The sequence below is a fragment of the Podarcis tiliguerta genome (assembly GCF_965153285.1).
Source record: "Podarcis tiliguerta genome assembly, chromosome: 2".
Classification (NCBI taxonomy): domain Eukaryota; kingdom Metazoa; phylum Chordata; class Lepidosauria; order Squamata; family Lacertidae; genus Podarcis; species Podarcis tiliguerta.
In genome coordinates, this window is record NC_139535.1 from 74,014,359 (window position 1) to 74,037,654 (window position 23,296).

Sequence of the window (23,296 nt, forward strand, 5' to 3'; positions counted from 1 at the left end):
CCTTGTCCCCCTCCCCCTCCTCTTCCTCCTTGTCCCCCTCCCCCTCCTCTTCCTCCTCCTTGTCCCCCTCCTCTTCCTCTTCCTTGTCCCCCTCCCCCTCCTCTTCCTCCTCCTTGTCCCCCTCCCCCTCCTCTTCCTTGTCCCCCTCCCCCTCCTCTTCCTCCTCCTTGTCCCCCTCCCCCTCCTCTTCCTCCTTCTTGTCCCCCTCCCCCTCCTCTTCCTCTTTCTCCTCCTTGTCCCCCTCCCCCTCCTCTTCCTCCTTCTTGTCCCCCTCCCCCTCCTCTTCCTCTTTCTCCTCCTTGTCCCCTTCCTCTTCCTCCACCTTATCCCCCTCCTCTTCCTCTTCCTCCTCCTTGTCCCCCTCCCCCTCCTCTTCCTCGTCCCCCTCCCCCTCCTCTTCCTCCTCCTTGTCCCCCTCCCCCTCCTCTTCCTCTTTCTCCTCCTTGTCCCCCTCCCCCTCCTCTTCCTCCTTCTTGTCCCCCTCCCCCTCCTCTTTCTCCTCCTTGTCCCCTTCCTCTTCCTCCTCCTTATCCCCCTCCTCTTCCTCTTCCTTGTCCCCCTCACCCTCCTCTTCCTCCTTCTTGTCCCCCTCACCCTCCTCTTCCTCCTTCTTGTCCCCCTCCCCCTCCTCTTTCTCCTCCTTGTCCCCTTCCTCTTCCTCCTCCTTATCCCCCTCCTCTTCCTCTTCCTTGTCCCCCTCACCCTCCTCTTCCTCCTTCTTGTCCCCCTCACCCTCCTCTTCCTCCTCCTTGTCCCCCTCACCCTCCTCTTCCTCCTCCTTGTCCCCCTCCCCCTCCTCTTCCTCCTCCTTGTCCCCCTCCCCCTCCTCTTCCTCCTCCTTGTCCCCCTCACCCTCCTCTTCCTCCTCCTTGTCCCCCTCCCCCTCCTCTTCCTTGTCCTCCTCCCACTCCTCTTCCTCTTCCTCCTCCTTGTCCCCCTCTTCCTCCTCTTCCTCTTCCTCCTCCTTGTCCCCCTCCCCCTCATCTTCCTCCCCCTCCTCTTCCTCCTCCTTGTCCCCCTCCTCTTCCTCTTCCTCCTTCTTGTCCTCCTCTCCCTCCTCTTCCTCTTCCTCCTTCTTGTCCTCCTCCTCCTCTTCCTTCTTCTCCTCCCCCTCCTCTTCCTCTTCCTCCTCCTCCCCCTCCTCTTCCTCTTCCTCCTCCTCCTCCTCTTCCTCTTCCTCTTCTTCTTCTTCATCCTTCTTCTCCTCCTTTTCCTCTTCTACCTCCTAGATAAATTGGAAAAGAAAATCTGTGTTAAAAATTGGGATTAAGGATATACATAATAAAACTTGCATTTGCTTTTCTCATATCAGTCCTTGAACCTGTATTGTAATGTATGCTAAACCAAATCTCCTCCAAAGGGTTATCAACATCATAATTTTTTTATCTCCCAATTAATACAGTAGTCAGGAATGATGGAAATTGTAGTCCCAAAACAACTGGAGGGCCAAGTTTGGCCATACCTGACATGAAGGATAGACTACTGTAGGCTCAAGCGCCAAATCTAGCCTCCAAAGGCTTTCCAGCTGCCACGTCCGGCACAACCTCAGCCCCCCCCCCCCTTCCCACAATATTATTCATCTCAGATTTTTATTTCTTCCAAGCTAACACATAGAGAAAATAGTTTTTGCAGTATGAACAGCAAGAGGTGTTTGGGCAGAGTTGTCTCCTTGAAGTTTCTCAGCCAGGAGACAAGTGGAGAGAAATGCTACTGAACATCTGAGGTACCTGAAGGTACCAAAGTTTCTTTAGCTGCTCACACCAGGGAAGAGGAGATTTAAAGAGCCCTTTGCCTCCATTTCAACTTTTGTGGGAGTGAGTTGGTATGCGAATGTACAAACACGTGCACCCAGTGCCTTTAGCCTGATGTGCCTCTACAGAAATAGACATGACTCTGCAATGAAAGCAGTGGAAAGGCTTTTGTGGGGGACAACCACCAATATATTGTGTTTTTTATATATTGTAAACCACCCTGGGACTTCGCGGTGAAGGATAGATAAGAAATATAATAAATAATAAATTATCACAATGCAATAATGAGGTTTACCTTTGGCTCACATTTACCCTCATGAACAATAGTTAGAACACCTCCAATTGCCCTAGAAAAAGAACAATAATAAGGCTGTGTTTCGAGAGACTAAGGGTCTACTTCTCAATAGACATCCATTGTAAAGAACACAGACACATCAGGCAATACAGACAAGAAACATATCCAGTTTAACCCATGGGCTTACTTTTCAGTAGGCATGCATAGAATTGCATTGTAGAGAAAATGCACACCCTCCAACATTTCTCTGATGAAAATAGGGACATCCCATTCCATACTGATAATTTTAATATTTATACCCTACACATCTTACAGGGTTGCCCCAGCCACTGTGGGCAGCTTCCAACATATATAAAAAGATAATAAAACATTAAACATTTTTTTTAAAAAAAACCTTCCCTATACAGGATTGACTTCAGATGGCTCAGGAGTCGGATAACTCCTAAAGAAAAGTGGGACATTCCAGGATCAAATCAGAAACCGGGACGGCTTCTCTAAATTCAAGGACGTCCCTGGAAAAAAGGACACTTGGAGGGTTGGGAAATGGATGCAGGAACCAGGCAATACAGAGTGGGCCCAAGCATCCCCATTGGCTGGTTGGGCCTGCTAAGGGAGTGCCTGCCCATTGGCCAATGGCTGGCAGCTGGGTGATCCAGCCTGCTATTTGTTAAATCACTTGTGGGTCTGGGGCCTGGCCACAGCACCACCCACCAATGAGGGTGAATGGACTTGTAGCATCAGACACTCAAGATTATGTACATTATCCTCTGTTTCCTCCCCCCACCCCCATCTTGTCTTTGTAACTGTGATGCAGGCTAGGCTAAGTTACTATATCTAAAAAGCAGCAGCTCATCAATAGATTACAGGGGGGGGGGTGCAAGGACCCCATTCCTCACCCAGTGTACTGAGCCCAGAAAATCTTGTTGCTACCTCTGCCTATATATTTCAGAAAGCTCTACTGGATATCTCATTTTCTACCTTCCCATACATTGGTTAATACAAATGTAGGTAAAGGCAAATGCCATGGAGGGATGTGGGTGGCACTGTGGTCTAAACCACTGAGCCTCTTGGGCTTGCTGATCAGAAGGTTGGCGGTTCCAATCCCTACGCTTGGGTGAGCTCCTGTTGCTCTGCCCCAGTTTCTGCCAACCTAGCAGTCCAAAAGCACACCAGTGCAAGTAGATAAATAGGTACCCCTGTGGCGGGAAGGTAAACAGCAATACAAATGTACTCACCTTTTGGCCTTACAGAATAGACATAAATTGATATATGTTACACCGTTACTGCCACAGACAGGGTTTTCTATCATTGTGCAAACATCGTATGGAAAGTCACTGCACACATCCTATGAAACAAAGTATAGAATATTTCCAAATACGACCCCTTCGTTTCCATGGAGAAATCAGTGATGAAATACATACATTTGCAAGTACTAGAGGCAGCTGCCCTGGCTTGCTTCTCTTGCCATCCCCACACCTGACCAATCCCTCCCCCTTTTATACTTCACCAACCTCCTTCCTTTACACCTCACCCCAAGACTTAACCTTTTAAAGGTGGTGGTGGGGAGGTGCACCAAAGAGCAGTTTTCTGAAGCACCTGTTCCCCCTCCATTAAACTCCACTGCAGCTGTATTTAACAGAAGAGGGCAGGCACTTCGCAGAGCAATTTGCAAACCCCTCTGTAAAGCACACACACACACACACCGCCCCTTCACTAAACAGCTTGCTTGTGCTGCCCACTACCCGGGCTGCCTGGTTGCCTGCCTGCAGCAGTCAAATCTCCTTCACTGGATGTTTTTATTATTTTTTAAGAGGGTGGGTGGTGCATCTGTCAGGGATTGCAGGGGGCTGGACTTAGGGTGTATTCCAATTCTACAATTCTCTGATTCTAACTGCAGCTTGGAGACAACCTTATATTCTGAAATATGTCCCTAGTACTGTGCCAACATTTGACTTTCCCCATGGTATTTAAGAGCATGATACATGAGGCCAAGGCCATCTTAAGCATATCTGGTGCCATGGTGCAATCATCCCTCAGGAAGGCTGCACGCCACCTTTTGCGGAGGAGGACAACGACCGGGAGCAGGGCCATCTTTAGCAGATGCAGAGGCTTGGGATCTGTGGGCATCTCTCTCCTCCTGCGGAGGCTTGGGAAGGAAGCTGCACGCACGCCAGCCATATAATTGGCGGGACACAGCTGGTGGGCGTGCAGGGAAAGGGGAAGCTGTCGGCTTTTCCCCTTTGCTTTTAAAGATGTTTCTTACTGAGTGTTAATATACTTTACCAACATAAAAAGACAAACTATAAAAAAATACCAGCTATCCAGAGAATTAACCTGTGGTAACAAGGGCAGTTGTCACAGAAGTTTTAATATAAGCATAATAGGAGAAGATTTGACGTCATAACAAGATTTACCTTTGGTTTACATTTACCCTCATGAACAATAGTTATGCCACCTCCACTTTTCCTGTAAAAAGAAATGCAATCAAGTTGCAATGTAATAAAGAGGAAGTGTTTTCCTCAATAGGCATGCAAAAGGCAGCATTGTAAAGAACATGGGCACACAAATAAGACAATACAGACAGAAGATGTATTAAGGAACCATCTTGATTCCATTGGTTTAAACTGTGTATATGAGCGGCCTATATCCATGCCCTACCCCTACCACACTTACGATATGGCAGAAAATGAACAAATATTCTTCTGCTTGTTTGTTTGTTGAACTTCTTACCTGCCCTTCAAAATCAGATACCTGGGCTGAATAGAACAGTATTTTTAAAAAGTGGTATAAACAACTTAGAATCAGAAAAGTAGGATGACTCCTTTAAAAAATACCTCAGGAATAAGAAGCTAGAATCAAGAGGCGTGCCTTCAAAATCCAGCAAAAACTGTGCATCTGGCACCTCTGTGGGGAAGGAGTTTCACAGCTGAGTGAAGGACCCCACAGCATTTAGGTGTAGAGCCGTGGTTCCCAATGTGGGGCACATGCCCCACGGGGGCAATTTGATTTTTAAGGAGAGCAATTTTGAAGCTTGTTTAGACCAAGTTAGTGGTCTTTTAGGCTTCCTCCACATGAATAGGAGTTCACTTTTTGAATAATAAGAATTTCATGTCACGGGGAGGGGGGCATCAGGATTTTATAGATGCTTAGGTGGGGCATGGCCAAAGAAATTTGGGGAACCACTGGTGTAGAGTCAGCTTGAACTAGATGGATGATATAGCCTCACATCAGGTACTTCCCCATTCTTGTGGCTGTTGCATTAAACTAAACCCACTAACCTCCATGCTACACAGAAGAGGCATTTGTTAGTATATGTCACTCCTGAGCTGGAGCAGACAGGACTGTCCTCGTCATCACACTTCACTGTTTCTGGGTATTTACTGCAGACATGTGGCTAAAAGAAAACCATTGGAAAAAATATTAACCTAACTATTATTTGAAATAGAATGTAAATGTGCTTTATAAGTGCCTTTTTATTAGTACAGTGGTACCTCCGGTTACAAACTTAATTCGTTCCAGAAGTCTGCTCTTAACCTGAAATCGTTCTTAACTTGAGGCACGCTTTCACTAATGGAGCCTCCCACTGCTGCCACACTGCCACCATGCGACTTCCGCTCGCATCCCAGGGCAAAGTTCGCTACCAGGAACACCTGCTTCTGGGTTAGCGGAGCTCATTACCCAAAGGATTCATAAGGAGGATGGTACATAACCCGAGGTTCCACTGTATATTAAGCAAGTGTATTTTTTTCATTGATAAATAAAATTACAACAGGGTATCTGCTCCTTCTCCTCCTTTTATTTCATGAGTTGCCCCTTGTTAAATCCTTTAGGTTGATTGGAATGATATAAAGCACCATTCTGATACTGGGCAGGATTTCTGTAGAATAGTGACCAGCTCCATCTTTTCTTAAGCTCTGACTTGTTTCCTTCCTCTGTTGTTAGCAACCTGTTTCCAGGTATGGGACAATGCCCAGTGTTAGCAGGCTGTCTCTCGCAAGGGAGGGATGAGGGATACCTATACAAGTGGGTGGTAAGATGAAGTTGACCAACTTGGGATCCATCTAGTTTTAATCACAGCATCTGTATATCACTCCAGAAAATCAGAAAAATGGTATCGTCTTCACTCCACTGAATAGGGAGAGGGTGAGTCAATGGACCAATGAGCTAGATAGACTCCCAAATATTGTTTACTTGGTTCTGAAAAATTGCTTATAAAATGGGGATTACCATGGCCTTCTTTTCTTTCTCTTTATTTCTTATAAACTTTGTGAAAATTCTGGAATATCACGATTTTTATATATGTATACATACAAATATGAAAATAACCTTTTTTAAAAAACAAATAGAATCAGAACAAATATTCCATGTAATCAAAATTGCCTTGCCTGTATTTGGCATTTTCCAGGATATTTTATCTCCAGAGGACATCCGCATTTCCTATAAACAAATCAAAACATGCTAATAAATAATACTGTGCCATGCCTTCTCAGAATAAAACAACATCTTCATAAAAAGGAAAAACCCATGGTGTCCCATGCAGGAGGATCTACCATTTTGGTATCTTGAGATAAAAAATAAATGAAAAATGTCTAAAGTCACTGACTTCCTGGCATCACAGAATATATATGTTTTCGTGTTCTGTTTATTTCTCAAGCAGCACCTAAGGCAGTACTCAACTTTGTGCTCCAGAACTGCACTCCCAGGTACCCCGGGAATCACTTTTATTTACACAAGGACTTTATGCTATCAACTCACTTTTTGGCAATACAAAAAGCGCACTTGTTTGGGTACGTCACACCATCACTGCCACAGACAGATCCATGATCTGCTGTGCACTTGGGAGGGTAGCCCTTCATTGGTTCTAGAAAATCGCTGCATTCATCCTGTGAAACCAAGCAGAGAATGTTTCCCAATACAACTGTTCATTAGCAGGACATTTTGCTGCAATTATTCATATAAGTTGTATGTATATAAAGAGAAACATATCATATTGCCCCATGAGAAAGAGCAGATCAATAATAAAATAATAATAATAATAATAATAATAATAATAATAATAATAATTTATTATTTCTACCGCCACCCATCTGGCTGGGTTTACCCAGCCACTCTGGTCGGCTCCCAGAAGAATATGAATAATAATAATAACAAAACAATATAACATCAAACATTAAAAACCTTCCTAAACAGGGCTGCCTTCAGAGGTCTTCTAAAAGTCAAGTCACTTGCAAAGAGATAGCAGAAATCAAACAATTGATCAACCCATTAATTAAACTGTGGATCAAATCTGCATTATCAGAGCTACACACATGTATACATCTGAGGTGCAATGTAGTTGCACCCTGCATTCAGCTGTTATTTGAATGAATTGTCACATGCAAGAGTACGACTAGAAATATTAGGTTCACTTTCAAAGAAATGATTTGGTTTCAAGTGAATGAACAATGATATTTACACATTTTCCTTCATATGCCAGATCTACAAGCTTTCCACACCTAGAAAGAGAGAGCCTGGAATTAGTAAATATTTTTAACATGGAGATGAAACGTTCAAAGGCAGATACTTAAGATCATACCTCCCCCTCCCCCCCCTCCATTGATTCATTGGTTCTCCTTCATTGATGGGGTAACATAAAGATGATGAATGGAGGTACGTAATCTCACATTTTGGAAGTCTGCCACTGCAACATTACTAGCACATGCTAACATTATTGTGACATAATGTTGGATTGCAATCACTATTTTAGACTGAAGTGGAAGAGCAGCATCCTGAAAACTAGCCAGAAGCATTGATGACATCATGGAGTAATGGGGCAGGCAGAGTCTATTCCCCCGCCTCCGAAAAGAAATTCACCTGTTACTATTACAAATCACTCTCCCAGCTTATGTGGGGGACAGATTATGTGGATATTCACCTGATAATGGCACACAGCATACATTCGCTGCCGTAAGTAAGACCATCAGTTCCACAAACTGGTGCATACTTCGTATCACAGCTTATCTGGGCTCGTTTACCTTTTAGGTATTTTCTGCAGTCGAGCTGAAAAACAAAGGTAAAATGAGTTTGCAAAGGAAAACGGACAGGAAGCTTTTCTCCAGCTGTGTCTTCTCTAACTGGGCATACTATTGTGAGAGGTGGTAGAGGATTTGGGTTATTACTCACTTTTAGACTCAGAGAGTATTTTTATTCAGAAAAGTCTGCATAGCCTTCAACTCTGCCCTCTCCACATGGCTGAATGGGTATTCCGTTCAGACCCATTCTTGCCCCAGTTCCGTTTGTTGCACAAAATATGTATATATGCAATTTTAATCAGCTGCTAAGTCACCTAATGTGTCAAAATCTATAATGTTGAATGCACAAGCAGGTAATGAATGGGTGCAATGCTAACTATTCATTCCAGCCGCACAGGTAGTTAAAAGGAGGCAGAACTTTACTGTATTCTAAAGAACAGCTATATTGTGCAATCTGTTTCCATTATTCGTTTCTGAGACACATTTCTTTTATGATATGCAGAATGAGAGTCCACGTGATTCCAAAACAAAAACAAATATGGTATTCACAAACATGTTAACTGACCTTATCTGCAGTTCCGGTACCTGTAAAATGATTTGAGAATGTATTAAGAACAACCAATCCTGTAAAATGATTTGAGAATGTATTAAGGACAACCAATCATCACCTATGTACCGGCAATCATCTCCTGTATTTTATTACATTCTTGAGTTTTCAACAAGAAAGGCTAATTTCCAGAAGTTGAAAATTAGCTTTGGCATTTCACATTTCTGACCCTTTTAAAAAATGCTGAATACTCTGTGGTCTTATATGGTCAGTTGCTCTAAAAGATTGACTTGTATTTTTTAAAAAAACCAGAATCCCTTTATCTGGCTGCATCAGAGGCTGCATACACACTATACATTTAAAGCAACAACTCCAAATCCTGGGAACTGTAATTTACCCCCTCACAGAGCTACAGTTCCCAGCACCTTACCAAACTACAGTTCCCAGGATTCCTTGGTGGGGCACTTTAAATGTATGGTATCTACATGGCCTGAGGATAAAGTGAGACACCAAAGGCCCCTGAAACCAGTTGTTCTTAGGCTGCTGCCAACCCAACTGCCTCCATCAGCGTCATCTCAGAGGTGAGCTGGTGAGACCTTCCTCTCATCCCAGAATGTTCCCTGTTTTGGCCATTATGTAACTTTCTTACATAATGCTATAAAAGAGACAGCACTTGAATTTCTTCCCCCTGCTCTCCCATGCATTGCCTTTTACAGAAACACAATATCCAAATGTGGTAAATGCATGATTAAATTTTATTTCACAGAATTTAAAAATGATATCTCTGGCAAAGAAAATGTTCTGCTGATAAATTTGAAGTGAAAGTTTAGACTATAAGCTCCTTGTGACAAGGAATTCCTCTTTTATTTTTTTGCTATGTCACTTTGTAAATTGGCATGTGATTTGATGCTGTGGGGTGTAATATTGCTGCTGCTGCTGCTGCTGCTGCTGCTGCTGTTACTACTACTACAGCTACAAATACACATTTGTAAAAAAAAAAAAAAAGGCCCGATAATATTTGTATGATATTGGATTCAGACTTCATTGATAAGGATCTTGGAGCAATTAACTGCAATCTGAACTTGTATTTGCTCCAGCGAATTCCCACAATGGGGATTACATCACAGTACAATACATAGTGGGAACTGCAATACAAGACTACAATGCAATTTTGTATGGTGACGCATGCATGCAATGGGTTTCTCCCATTATCTAATACAGCATTTTGAAATAAATACATCAATTGTTCCTTGGGGCCAGTTTATATATTACTTTTTCCTTTACCCACCTCCCCCAAATATGAAGACATATTTCTCCACCCCCATTTTCCTAATCATGGATCCAGGCACCAGGAAGAGAGAATGTATCAGCTACCAAATCCATCCCCAACCTGTTGCTGCCCAGACTCTTTGGACTACAACTCCCATCAGCCCCAGCCAGCACAGCTATGATGGGTGTGGTTGAGCAAAGTCGAAGTCCAAAACATCTGGAGAACTCCAGGTTGTTGATGACTTTGCCCAAAGTGGCAAAAACATATATTTTAAAATCCATTGTAAAACACCCATTTTCCTGTTTTCTTTGCCTCATCTAGATAAAAAGAAATGTTTAAAGTGGTCCTTGATTACAGAGAGCTGGAGAGTATACTTACCTAAAAGGAAGCAACAGTTTGCTAGGGAAAGAATCACAGATATTTTTATCTTCATGCTTAATGAAGACAGTCCTTTTCTCTCAAGATTCAGCTAGCAGTTTGCTCAGCCCAAGAACTTATTGACAGCAATCATGGGCATACTTATAGTGCTTGATATCTATAGAAGCAATCACATTCCTTTACCTAAATCAAAACATGGTTTATCTCAATGCTCTCTAACAATGAACATTCTTACGTTATTTCACCTGTGGCAGACGTAAGGCAGCAAGAAGACTACCGCTTTTCAAAGACAATGGCTTTATATAATGGGATTTTGAACATTCCCCCCTCCCCACACAGACACTTCAAAGCTCTGGTGTCTTGTCAACAGTCATGGTTTATCAGTTTTGAGATAACCCTTGTTAATGCCACAAAAGATTACTATGTTGATAAATAACAACTGGAACTTATAATAAAGAATTTGCAGTAATTCTCATTGCAACAATGAGAAACGAAAGGACCACTTTGTGTAGTGAGGGTACATATGCCTCTTTCCAGCACACAATAAGGTATTCATCCCAAGTGTAGGCTGTACACAAATTGGACTGTTTTGTGATTCTTCTCCCACCCCCCAAACCCTCACCCCCTGCAGGAGTGTCACAGGGGGTGTCACAACTATGATGTAGGATGGAAGGTGAGAGGTGGGGGTAACCAAATTTTGGCTTCACACAGAGCACCTCTGAAATTTGAGACCCCAAGGTCTGTCACTGGTGTAGAAAAGGCAGGGAGGTTGCATGAATCACACCTATGTAAGTATGGACCTAAGAATACTTAGTCAGGTAAGTTGGTCCCAATTCACTGAATGGTAAGATAGTGCACTTGATTGATTAGTGACTTATGGATGGTGCTGGAAGGCAAGAAATTATGCGAGGAGAGCTGCCTTGGAATATTAACCTTCAGAGTTGCCAGCATTCTCTCTTGGAAAATGGTACCCCCTCTTGTCTCGTTACCCACTCAATAAAGCTGGAAGTGATTTACTATGGGTTTTTTCTCCCTCTTGCACTTTTGCAGTACAGAATTTGTGACAAAAAGTTCAAATTTCAAAGAAGGATGTCTCTCCCCCCCCCCCCGTTTTTGTTTAAATAAACAGCTACAAGGGAATTTGTAGGGCTGCATTGTTAACCTCTTAACAGAACTGTTTCATATCATGAAATCATGAAAATTCTCTGGGTCAATTAAAATAACAAAAAAGAAAAAGTAGGAAAGGGGAAACGTTTCACCATCAGGCAGAAGTGGCAGAAGGAGGAGCATAACAACAGGAACACGAGGCCCCTAGAGAGGCCTTTTTAATCCTAATGGATCTGTTAGTAGAGTGCATGTGACTTATCAAAGAGCTGTAAGGACCAGCAGCCCCAAGTCCTTCCCTTTGGACTTTGGTTTTTTTTCCAGTGAAGGGTTATTTCACCCAAATGTATCAGGGATGGGAGATTACTGCTGGCAGATAGTATGCTTGGAAACTGGATGAAGGCCAACCCTTTATTGTTGTTTGACCCTTCCTGCCAATCAGAGTGGGATTCACAGAGGATGCATCCATTTTGAAATTCCTCCCTTTTTTTAGTTGTGACCTCATGGTGAGAGCATGGTGACATGGTAGGTACAATTCTATGAGTTCTTTTGCCCTCCCCTTCCAAGAGTTAAGTGGCTGTATTATTTTACGTGAGTGAGTAGCAATTCTTTGTCGCTCTCGGCTGAAGGAGTCTCAACTTGTTCTAGCTACTGTTGCCATTAATTGTTTGTTCAGCTGTAACTTGTATTTTGGTAATTGATGGTACTCTAGTGCTGCTCTGAACAGGATAATATTGATATTGTTAGATATACAGTATATTGTTAAGTTAAATGAGACTTTAAAATCATTTTGAAGGAGTCGTGTCTCTTGGTTGACTCTCATTCTAAGAGACATATCATGCTGTTCCCATTCTAACAGACATTTTGAAGGGGTAATCTTGTATGTATATGATTCTGATTTCAAGTCAACGGATAATGCTAATGGAAGACAGGTGCTGCTGTTTTGCTATATTTTATGTATATATTTTTTAAAAAGTTAGAACCAATAATTTTTGAACAAAACCTGTAAATGGTGAATGCGTAAAAATGACAACTTCATGGAATGATTCATTCTCAGGGTAGTGTTGATAACAAAACAAAGGCAGAGAATTTAGTTGCTTTGAGTTTATTCTATTAGCAGATCAGGAAAAACTTTTCTTTAAACTAGAAAATAAAGATATTTGCAGAGAGTATCTTTCTTCAGTTTAAAAGTAATTCTTGCTGCTTTCCACTTTCCACTTCTTTCATTCGTCCTGGGAAAATAAAATAAAATGTTAGCATTGTTATATCAGAGAGGTCAGGCCAGACATAAACCCATCCAATCCTCCAGTTCCAAGTTAAGAGATTTCAGATACATAGCAGTTTGGAAAACGGGGATTGAGCCTTCAGCTCTTTTATTTCCTCTTTCTTTCACCCTGCCTTTCTTCTCTCACACTCTGAAGGCTCCTTCACACTTCTTTTTTGGTCTGAGATTTCCTCAGTTTTTCCTGTGACTTCTAGACATGGGACTGAGCAGGGTGATATTTGTTCCAATTCAGTGTTAAACCACAGGTTTCCCCAGAGAAAACAGCAGAACCAGAATAACAACAACCCCTGCTCAGACCTGTACCTAGAAGTCATGGGACAAACAGAGGAAATCGAAGACCAAAATAAGTGTAGATGTGTCCTAGTTTTTCAGCTGTAGTTAGCTGTTTTATAATGAACAATAATATTAGTTTGAAGGGTTTGTGGGACCATGCAATGACTAGGCTTGCTCCTCAAAAAAGAAAAAAGGGGAAAAGCATGCTTCATGGCCACAGTCCTCATCGCCTGGGTATTTAACCACCATGAGGCAAGATTCTATATGCAATTGCCTACCAAGGTTCATGTGTTATGTTGGCACAAAAACTGGAGAAACTGGAGGATTTCTCCAAGGGAGAAATCTACAAATGTGTAAGTGTTTTGTAAGTGTTTTTTGTAAGTGGCAACACCTGTATGAGCTTTTGGCATATGCAAAGAGTGGTGTTTTCATTTCAGTCCTAAGGATTCAGATAACAACTCAAAGCCAAATGACTTGAAGGCATGTAAGGCTGAATAATGGTTGAATACCTTTTTTTTTTTTAAGGATTAGAATGTGCCATAGTCCTTGAGGCTTATTATTCATAATAAGTGAATATGTATTTTGTCGTGTTTTGAGACCCTCTTTGGAGGGGAAGTTTTTATTTCTTGAATGCCTAGGAGATTACATTTGGAAGGGGTACTGAGGAGCATTATCCCACATCAGGAAATTATGTTAGCAAGTGGATTCACCTTTTGCCCCTGTTCCTCACAGCGCCCTTCATGCTTTATTGTTAGTTTGCCACCACTTTTCCTGAAAAAGAAAATGAATTTTTTTTTGGCATGGAGACTACACAGTCCAGTTAGCAATATTGACAAGAGATGTTTGCAGTGTATTGTTCCCAGATGTACCAAGGACTTATCTTCCAACCGTTTCCCTTTTGATCCTTCTCTAGGAAATGTCTAAAAATTTAAGAGGAAAAATAGGCCCCATTTACTCAAATACTGTTTCCCCCCCCTTTCCCAAGGGCCTTTACACTACATGCTTATTTTTACTAGCGCATCCTTAGATGAACCAAGGACTTCCCCCTTAAGTAAATTCCAGTGATTTAGCTTGCATTAATCTAAGTCTTCCTTTTTTCTCCAGGAAAAACAGCATATTCATGTACTGAATTCATAGCTAGGCATTTTGAAATGTATAAATTGTATGCTTTCTTTCCAACAACAGCTTTATAACTCTCTTGTTGTTGTTTTTATTATTGTTGTTTATTAGATAGGGTTTTTTACCAAGTAGCTCAAAGTGACTTACATTAAAATGTTTTCATACACTGGTTAACAGAAATATACCCACCTTTTGGCAATACAAAATGTACACCTGTTTGGATATGTCACACCATCACTGCCACAGACTTCTGCTAATTCAAATGTGCATATAGCAGGCTTGCCCTTGGGTGGGACTGGGAAGTTACTGCACTCGTCCTATGAAACCAAATATAGAATGTTTCCTCAAACATCCCTTATTACCATGAAAAGGTTCATGATGTGCAACACAAGATTTGTGAATTCCACATTTTAATATAAACCCCTGATTTTCTGTGAGGAAGCAAGTAGATTCCATGAGGAAGCAAAAAGACTTGTCTTTTCAAAGCCATGACAGAGCATTCTAAAGACATCCATCCCTTCACAACAAAACGTTTCCATATCATAAACCTGATACCCTGAATTGCATTGGCCAAAGATGATGATTTACAAAGAAGGTGATTTACTCATCTAGATGGCCAGCATCATATGTGGAAATGGATAGGAAATTCTTTTGCTAAAATGGGAATGGATTAAGGAGATACTTACTTACTTTATCTCCAGAGCCACACTTGCAAAATCATGCACATCTGTGTGATCTCTCCAGACTCTCACTACTATTTTCCTTTTGGAAAAGGTTGTATTTCCATTGAATTCTCCTGTACTAATTCAGCCTCTTGCATAAAGTGTTTAGTAAGAAAAGCATAAGCTGCCACAGAGAATTATAAAGCCAGTTGATTTACCTTTTCCTTACATGGACCCTTGTGGCTTATTGTGATAGTGTTTCCACTTTGTCTGAAAAAGATGAGATAAATTTGTGGAACTTCAACATGCAATACATGATCTGGTCAGTTGGGTTGACAGTAGATGTTTTTATTGCATCCTTCTCAGATGCATCCAGGGGTTAACTCTCTCCTCCTTCTGAGAGTTCTAATGCAAAATTGAATTTCTTACATGTTTTGTACATATTTTGTATGTATGTCATACATATTTCGTACATAGTTTGAACCAGAAAAGTGATTCCACTAACCCGCAGGCCACTTTTTGTTACACAAGGACCTTTATTTGATCTACTCACCTTCTCGCATGGCAAAATGCACACAAGTTGCCATATGTCTGACCGTCGCTGCCACAAACAGGTTTCCATTCCAATGTACATTTAGGAGCCTGGCCCTTAGGTGGCTCTGGGAATTTACTGCACACATCCTGTGAAATAATGCATACTGTTGGAGGTGGCCTTTGCTCATGTTCCCAGTATAAAATCTGTCTAAATACCTGTATGGCACTTGAGTAATTAATAATAGCACAATTAAGAGTATTTAAAACCTTTGGGCGGCATTCAGCGCTGCACTATTGTGAACGTTCTGTCTGTGTAAGTCTGCCAAATGGAATCACTCCCCTTGTTCCCCCCACATGCTATTCTTGGGGTTCTCCCAACCCTCTGTGCAGCCAGTTTAAGGGGGCGCAAGGGGAGGGGGAAGGGAATACGGTTGCACAAGCTGACAAGGTTCATTAAGTGAATCCTGCCCAATGATCTGTAAATCCAGAATTCACCTTTACCTTACATTCTCCTTCATGCTTTATGTCAAGAGGAACTTCACTGTCCCTAAAACAAACAAACAAACAAACAAACAAATAAACAAATGCTTAGAGCCACCAGCCCATAACAAAAACCCTCGTAATGTTCATGCATGGAAGTGGCTTGCAGCACTGTATGGCCAGCACACAATGAGAGATCTGCCATTAGAGCTCCATTGATTGAAACATTTACTGGCCTCATTGCTGCCCAGAAAACCTACTTGTTTGGATAGGTAACTCCACAGATAGGATGGCAAGTATCTCATGTGCTCAGAATATTTGTGCATGGAATGAGCCTGTGGCATTATGCCTACAATACATGCTCCACATTGGAGGATCTGTCATTTCAGCACATGTCAAAAAGTTGGGAAAGTCACTGACCTCTTTGCTGCACAGAAGAGACATAAGTTTGCATATGTGACGCCATTGGTACCACAGACGGGACGGTATTCCTTGGTACACACAGTTGGTTTGCCCCTCTCTTGTTGGGGGAACTTACTGCAGACATCCGGCTAAGGAAATAGTAGCAAAGCACTTAGTGATTGAACGCAATCTTTACAAACAACACATCTTTATTCCTCAGCCAAAGGCCATTGTCAATCACCCAGTAGTACAATAACAAAGCAGCATGCCATTCAAAATAGTATTAACAAACCCAAATATTAATTCAGTATACTAATATCAGCAATACATGTAAAGAAAGAAAATTGTACATGCACTACTGATATTAGTATATTGCTTTGAAGGAAGAACAACATACCCACTGACTGCTATTATGGAAAGTGCCAGATACTGAGGGTTTTGAGCTCTAAGGCCAACTCTAAGGCTTCCGGGTTTGCCACAGTTTGACTCCGGATGCGCGTTTCTTGGGCTCCACAAGTAACACACTTACCGAAGGGGTGAAAATGGGGGTTGTAAGGCTTCATAACCCCTCAGAAGGAGCAGGAGGGCTTCCAGAACCTAGAAGAATTTGCTGTGGCATGGAAAAGGTATCCCAAAAGTGGACCAAGAGGTTTGGGAAGGAGACCACAGGCGTGGGTAACAGCGTTCCCTCCCCCCAGTGAGAAAGCCTGATATTTGGGTTGACCTGGCAGCAGAACTTCCACAGAACATTGACGTGTTTAGATATCTGGTTAGTGTGACTAAACTTTGAAAAACGGTATTAATGACTTTTTATATTAATTAAATTAACGCAAGCTCTGCAGCTGTGTAAAAACTAACTGGAAGAACTTTGTTTAGTCAAACAGTGAGGTAGCTGACCCAAGTGAAAGAGGAGGTCAATCCAGAGGTATATAGAAAACAGTGTCAGAAGAAAGCCAAGGTCAGGAAAAGAATTTTATTTAAAGGAGGTTGGAAGTGTCAGCATAGATTAAAACAATACCGAATAAGAAATAAAAGAAATTGGAGAATGGAATATTCCCCCCCCCCCCAATAGCAGAAGCTTACCGTATGGCACTTGAGTAGGTAATAATAGCACAATTAAGAGTATTTAAAACCTTTGGGCGGCATTCAGCGCTGCACTATTATGAACGTTCTGTCTGTGCAAGTCTGCCAAATGGAATCATCCCCCCATGCTATTCTTGGGGATCTCCCAAACCTCTGTGCAGCCAGTTTAAGGGGGCGCAAGGGGAGGGGGAAGGGAATACTGTTGCACAAGCTGACAAGGTTCATTAAGTGAATCCTGCCCAATGATCTGTAAATCCAGAATTCACCTTTACCTTACATTCTCCTTCATGCTTTATGTCAAGAGGAACTTCACTGTCCCTAAAACAAACAAACAAACAAACAAACAAATGCTTAGAGCCACCAGCCCATAACAAAAAAAACCTCATAATGTTCATGCATGGAAGTGGCTTGCAGCACCGTATGGCCAGCACACAATGAGAGATCTGCCATTAGAGTTCCATCGATTGAAAAATTTACTGGCCTCATTGCTGCCCAGAAAACCCACTTGTTTGGATAGGTAACTCCACAGATAGGATGGTAAGTAGCTCATGTGCTCAGAATATTTGTGCATGGAATGAGCCTGTGGCATTATGCCTACAATACATGCTCCACATTGGATGATCTGTCATTTCAGCACCTGTCAAAAAGTTGGGAAAGTCACTGACCTCTTTGCTGCACAGAAGAGACATAAGTTTGCATAAGTGACGCCATTGGTACCACAGACGGGACGGTATTCCTTGGTACACAAAGTTGGTTTGCCCTTCTCTTGTTGGGGGAACTTACTGCAGACATCCGGCTAAGGAAATAGTAGCAAAGCACTTAGTGATTGAACACAATCTTTACAAATAACACATCTTTATTCCTCAGCCAAAGGCCATTGTCAATCACCCAGTAGTACAATAACAAAGCAGCATGCCATTCAAAATACTATTAACAAACCCAAATATTAATTCAGTTTACTAATATCAACAATACATGTAAAGAAAGAAAATTGTACATGCACTACTGATATTAGTATATTGCTTTGAAGGAAGAACAACGTATCCACTGACTGCTATTATGGAAAGTGCCGGATACTTTCTTCATCCTTTTCTTGATCTCATATTTAGTTGGTTGGAACTCAAAAAACCCTTGGATTAGTACTACTATTTAAATGAAGCTCATGATAGCATTCCATAAGAAAGAGCAAACAGAAAATATTCTGAAAATGTCCATTCATTGCCAGAAGTTTGTACTGTGGTGCTTTATACAAGTTATATCAATACAAGAGGACATGCCTATTCCATCTGTTTTTTGAAGCAAAGCAGCACATGGAATTAAGTCATCGAATCCTGGAATCATAGATCTGAAAGGGAGCTCTAAGCTAGTCCAAGCTTCTGTTGATGCAAGAAATCTACTGTGAAAGCGTCCCTGGTAGGCAGCAACAGAAAACCTATACTGTACTTCTAGTACAGGAGTACAGAAGACCTGAAGAATGCCCAATCTTTTACAGGGGTGGGGTGCACCCACATGCAACTCCAGTTGTCCCCTTCATCCAAATCAGATTTATCCACCCACAGTTACCTCCAATTGAACTGGAATAAGCCTCAACTTCTTTTCCTTTCTCCATCCCAAAACAGCCTGCTGACACCTGCTCAGGATTTCAGCAGACTCGCTGGGACTCAGTGGAGGAAATGAGATAGTGTTGTTGTGTGTCGGCATGTAGACTAGAAGGGCTGTCTTAGACTGTCTTGGCATCAAAAATAAGGGTAGCTATCTTGGCTCATAAGAACACCGCCAAAGCTCATGTTAAGGCAGCACCACCAAAATGCCACAAAAATGTGCAAGCTTTCAAGTTGTCCAGAACTTTTCGCCAGGCTGGATGGTAAACAGAGCCAGAGAAGGGTGGGGGGTGGGGAGCTGGCTACTGGAGAAGCTATGCAATCTGCATCTGGTTATAGTCCCAAGATGGCAAGGAAGCAGCCCACCCCAACCCCAAGCTTCCAAGAACATTTCCCAAGGTTCTGTCATTCGAAAGCAGGCTGTGTTTCAGGTCCCTTTAACAAACACTTCTTGGTGCATAAATGGCCATTTTCTATGCTGTGTTCATCCTCCCTACTTCTGAATTTGCAAGATGTGACGGAAACCGGAACAACAATCTGCTACTTTTCCTTATCACAAACAAATATCTGGAACTAACAGTACAGACTATGATGAAGCTCGGTCCTTGCCAAAGTAATTTACGTAACCATCAAAGGAATTAAACACAATACGTAGTCCTCTTTCAGTTATTCAGTCGCTTAACTTGGAACATTTAATTTGTTGCTGCAGAATGAATGCAGCGAGTTTCCCAAGCCCATTAAATTCTGCACAGTTCAGCAGGGTCCTGTCTTTGGAATCAAAGGTGTGACGTATGGCATATCTCTTTCTCAAACATATGGCTGAAATGATGCACATACATGGAACACAATGCAGATGCAGCCATGATTTGGAAGCTGCAAAAGGGAGGAATACCAGGAACAGGAGAGAAAGGGGCTCAGAAAGAAAAGGCACCCAATGGCTGTAATACAGAGCAGAGGGGACCATTTGCCTAAAATTGCTGGCCATGTGGGAACAGATAAAATGTGATGGCATTTATTTATTTATTTTTAAAAAGCACATCCCTGAGATAATATGGGATTCCAGTTCTCCACAGATTGCAGTTTTGCACAGTCCTGTATTCTTTATTGCAACAGTATCACTGCTGTTAAAAAGTAACCTATTAGTAGTGATTACCTTTCCTTTACATTCTCCATCATGTTTTATATGAACGTGAACTCCCGCTGCCCTAAAAATAAATTGACACTGTTATATAAAAATAAAATTAAATAAATGAATCAAATGACATGTTTCATCAAGGAAATGGTAGAAACAGCTGTGTGAAGATTTACTCACTGGGCTGCGCAGAGTGCGCATCTGTTAGGGTAAGTCACACCATGAGTGCCACAGACAGGTTTATAATCATCTGTGCAGAAAATCTGGCCGCCTTTCTCTGGTTTGGGAAACTCGATGCATTCATCCTGCCGAAGGCATTATAAGTATTATTTCACATTGATAAATATGTTTATTATATTTCAGTATGTCTATTCCTCTGCTGTGAAACCTTCCTGCAAACCAGCACAGCCTGTTGTTGTACACATCTTCATCTTCCCCTTAAAATATTGTGCAACCTCTCCTTTTCGAGCATGGAAAGATGGTTCATTGCTGCCAAAAGAGTGAGCATAAAAGAGCAAGCCAATGGTGAGAGTGCAAATGAGCAAGGCCCCTGGAGTGTTTCAGAAGTGGTCTAAAGTTGCAGACCCCAATTTAATTAGGGTAAATCTACTGAGCCAGGAAAGGGACGTGGGTGGCGCTGTGGGTTAAACCACAGAGCCTAGGACTTGCTGATCGGAAGGTCGGCAGTTCAAATCCCCGCGACGGGGTGAGCTCCCGTTGCTTGGTCCCTGCTTCTGCCAGCCTAGCAGTTCGAAAGCACGTCAAAGTGCAAGTAGATAAATAGGTACCGCTCCGGCAGGAAGGTAAACGGTGTTTCTGCGTGCTGCTCTGGTTCGCCAGAAGCGGCTTAGTCATGCTGGCCACATGACCCGGAAGCTGTACGCCGACTCCCTTGGCCAATAAAGCAAGATGAGCGCCGCAACCCCAGAGTCATCCGTGACTGGACCTTACTGTCAGGGGTCCCTTTACCTTTACCTTTACAAAGAGGTTCAAGAAACAGTCACAGAATGGTAAGCAGGTGTCTAGCCTATCAGTAACCTCTTCTGCTCCCTGAGGAAAAGAAAGTAGTGGAGCACAAAATGCCCAGGTGAGCTGTCTTCCAGGACATTGTGGGCAGCAGAAGTATTACTGCCAGTAACTCAGACCAAATCATTGGCCTAAGCATTAACAGGGGGTTGAGGGGGGTGCGGGAATGAATCTAGCTTCCCTGTTCCTTTCTTTTGCTTTTCCAAAATAATCTTTAATTATTGGTGTCATCACCAACAGTCTGATTAGGACTAGAATATGCAAAGCAGCCCATTGTTAGATGGGATCAGGATCTGTGTGCATATGAAGAGGAAGGGTCAGTAGTCTCCAAGGGCTTCCTAAATGAGCTTTGAACAAATATGAACCTTAATTCAAAAAATGGTTGGCACTAACCTTCTGTCCATGATCACCAGAAATCCCTAGAATGGAAATACAGTTCATGTAACATATTTCTATATAAAATGGAGTTATAGGCATTAACTCAAAAAACTAGATTCATAGATCCATAGATCCATAGATTCAAAGGTACATTTGCTGCAGTACATAAGGGATGTGTGAAATTCATTTTTGTTCTCTCTCTCTCTGCTTATTTTATAGCCCCTGCTGTCAATATTTCAATAATTGATTAACTTTGGTAGATCAAACATGTTATATAAGGGAATCTCGTGCACTTCATTCAGTGATTGACAATGGGGAAGTGCAAGCTGAGCTTGTGCTCATTGCTGATTGCTACTAGTCCCATCGTGTATGGTGGGAAATGATACACAGAATGTAAGTTCAAACTGCAGAGAGGCTGTGTAGGACCCATCCTTGTCCCATTTTCCTACCATTCATCTGGGGTTACCCCTACAGCTTCCCTATAGTTTGGAAATAACAAATTGTGACTCATTTCCCACTAGACATCATGGGATTTGTAGTCCCCCAAAGGAGAACTGGAATAAACCACTTGTTATCGCCTTTCTCAATGAGAGGCTTTTCCTTCTTCTTGAGGAATCTAGCAAGGAAGACAGCCCTGTATGTGAAGGGCTGCCATAGCCTTGTGTTAGAAACAGTCTTTTCGTCAAAGTGCTGTCTGGTTCAGGACTGAACTGATGATAAAGAAGAGAGAGTAAAGGCCTTTGTGTTGCCCATCAATGCTTAGCAGCTGGGGAGGAAACTGAGCAGGCACACCTATCACCTGGTCACAGCCTTCCCTGAAATGATACAATGCATTGTCTTCCCACTGAAATAGGCACATTAAGTTCTTATTGCTAAATGTGCATCTATACATATAAACCAGCAAATGCAAATCAACATCCTATTCCTGCCCGTTTTCTGAAGGTTGTTGCATTCCATTCCCTGTTGGGGATTGGGGGGAAGGGCAGGTGAATGATAGAAATTGATGGGCTCAGAGAAGGTGGAAGGGAAGTGAGCTTTTTCAAACAGAACCTGCAAAATGTCTAAATAACTTTTCTTGAACACCAGCCCACATGTCACAGTACCTGAGCTCAGAGGAACTCCTTTAATTGCCCCTCTCCTCCCACAGATTGTTCAAAGTGTCAGGAGCACCCAGCCATTGACAGCAGGAGGAGACCTTTCTGCAAACCACATTTGTAGCTGCAGGTGCTCCCGGCCTCTCCAGGACCATGTCCCCAAACCTGCTACTTGTGCTTAGAGTTCTAAAAGCCTTGAGGGTCTGGTGGGTCACCTCTTGGTCTAAAGCTGCACAGAAATGTATCTAATGGAATCCATGGCCCTGAGCGAATAAAAAGAGGCCAGAAGGTACTGCAACCATCAGGGAATAGAATTAAAGGCTACTCACCTGAGAAGAAGAAGCAAAATGCAAGGAAGCTGAAGAGGGTGAAGGCGTGTGTCGTCTTCATGGTGGTATGTACACTGTCGGTTAGTACTAAACCCAGACAATGAACACATGAAACTCTGCAAAGTTCTGGCATATATATATTCTTCTGGGCACATCCTTCATCATGATAAGAGTATGATTTCCAAAGACCACATTTCATGTGACGTATTAAGAATGGATAAGGGAAAATCCCTCCCAGTGAGAGCGGAAATGCTAATTACATTTTTTGAATAACATATAGTCGTTTTTAAAAAAAACAACCCACAAGCTTTTTCACATCAATCACACTGGCAGCTGGATAATCACTTCTGACTCTCAGCACTTTGATAGGTTTCTGACAATGATCATTTTATCCCTCATGGATTAATAATAGCAATCTGTAATGCTTCTATTCTCAGGAGCTGGGCACTCACAGATTTTCTCACATCAGGGCTGAGATCTGGCTGTAAAGGTTTATAGAAATCCACTATATTTTTCAGATTGGGACACTTGTTTTCACCTAA

General features: G+C 42.3%; 1 protein-coding gene across 1 annotated transcript; it reads right to left on the bottom strand.

Annotated features, from left to right (window-relative positions):
- Positions 1-6,797: 6,797 nt before the first annotated feature.
- On the bottom strand, positions 6,798-22,953 carry LOC310671259 (ovoinhibitor-like; the record flags this gene model as incomplete). Its single annotated transcript, XM_083427004.1, has 13 exons — positions 6,798-6,929; positions 7,502-7,541; positions 7,961-8,085; positions 13,625-13,685; positions 14,223-14,350; positions 14,914-14,965; positions 15,249-15,376; positions 15,731-15,776; positions 16,130-16,260; positions 19,949-20,000; positions 20,108-20,232; positions 21,347-21,372; positions 22,755-22,953. The coding sequence occupies 13 exons, from the start codon at positions 22,951-22,953 to the stop codon at positions 6,798-6,800; spliced, it is 1,245 nt and encodes a 414-aa protein (XP_083283130.1).
- Between the last annotated feature and the right edge of the window lie 343 nt (positions 22,954-23,296).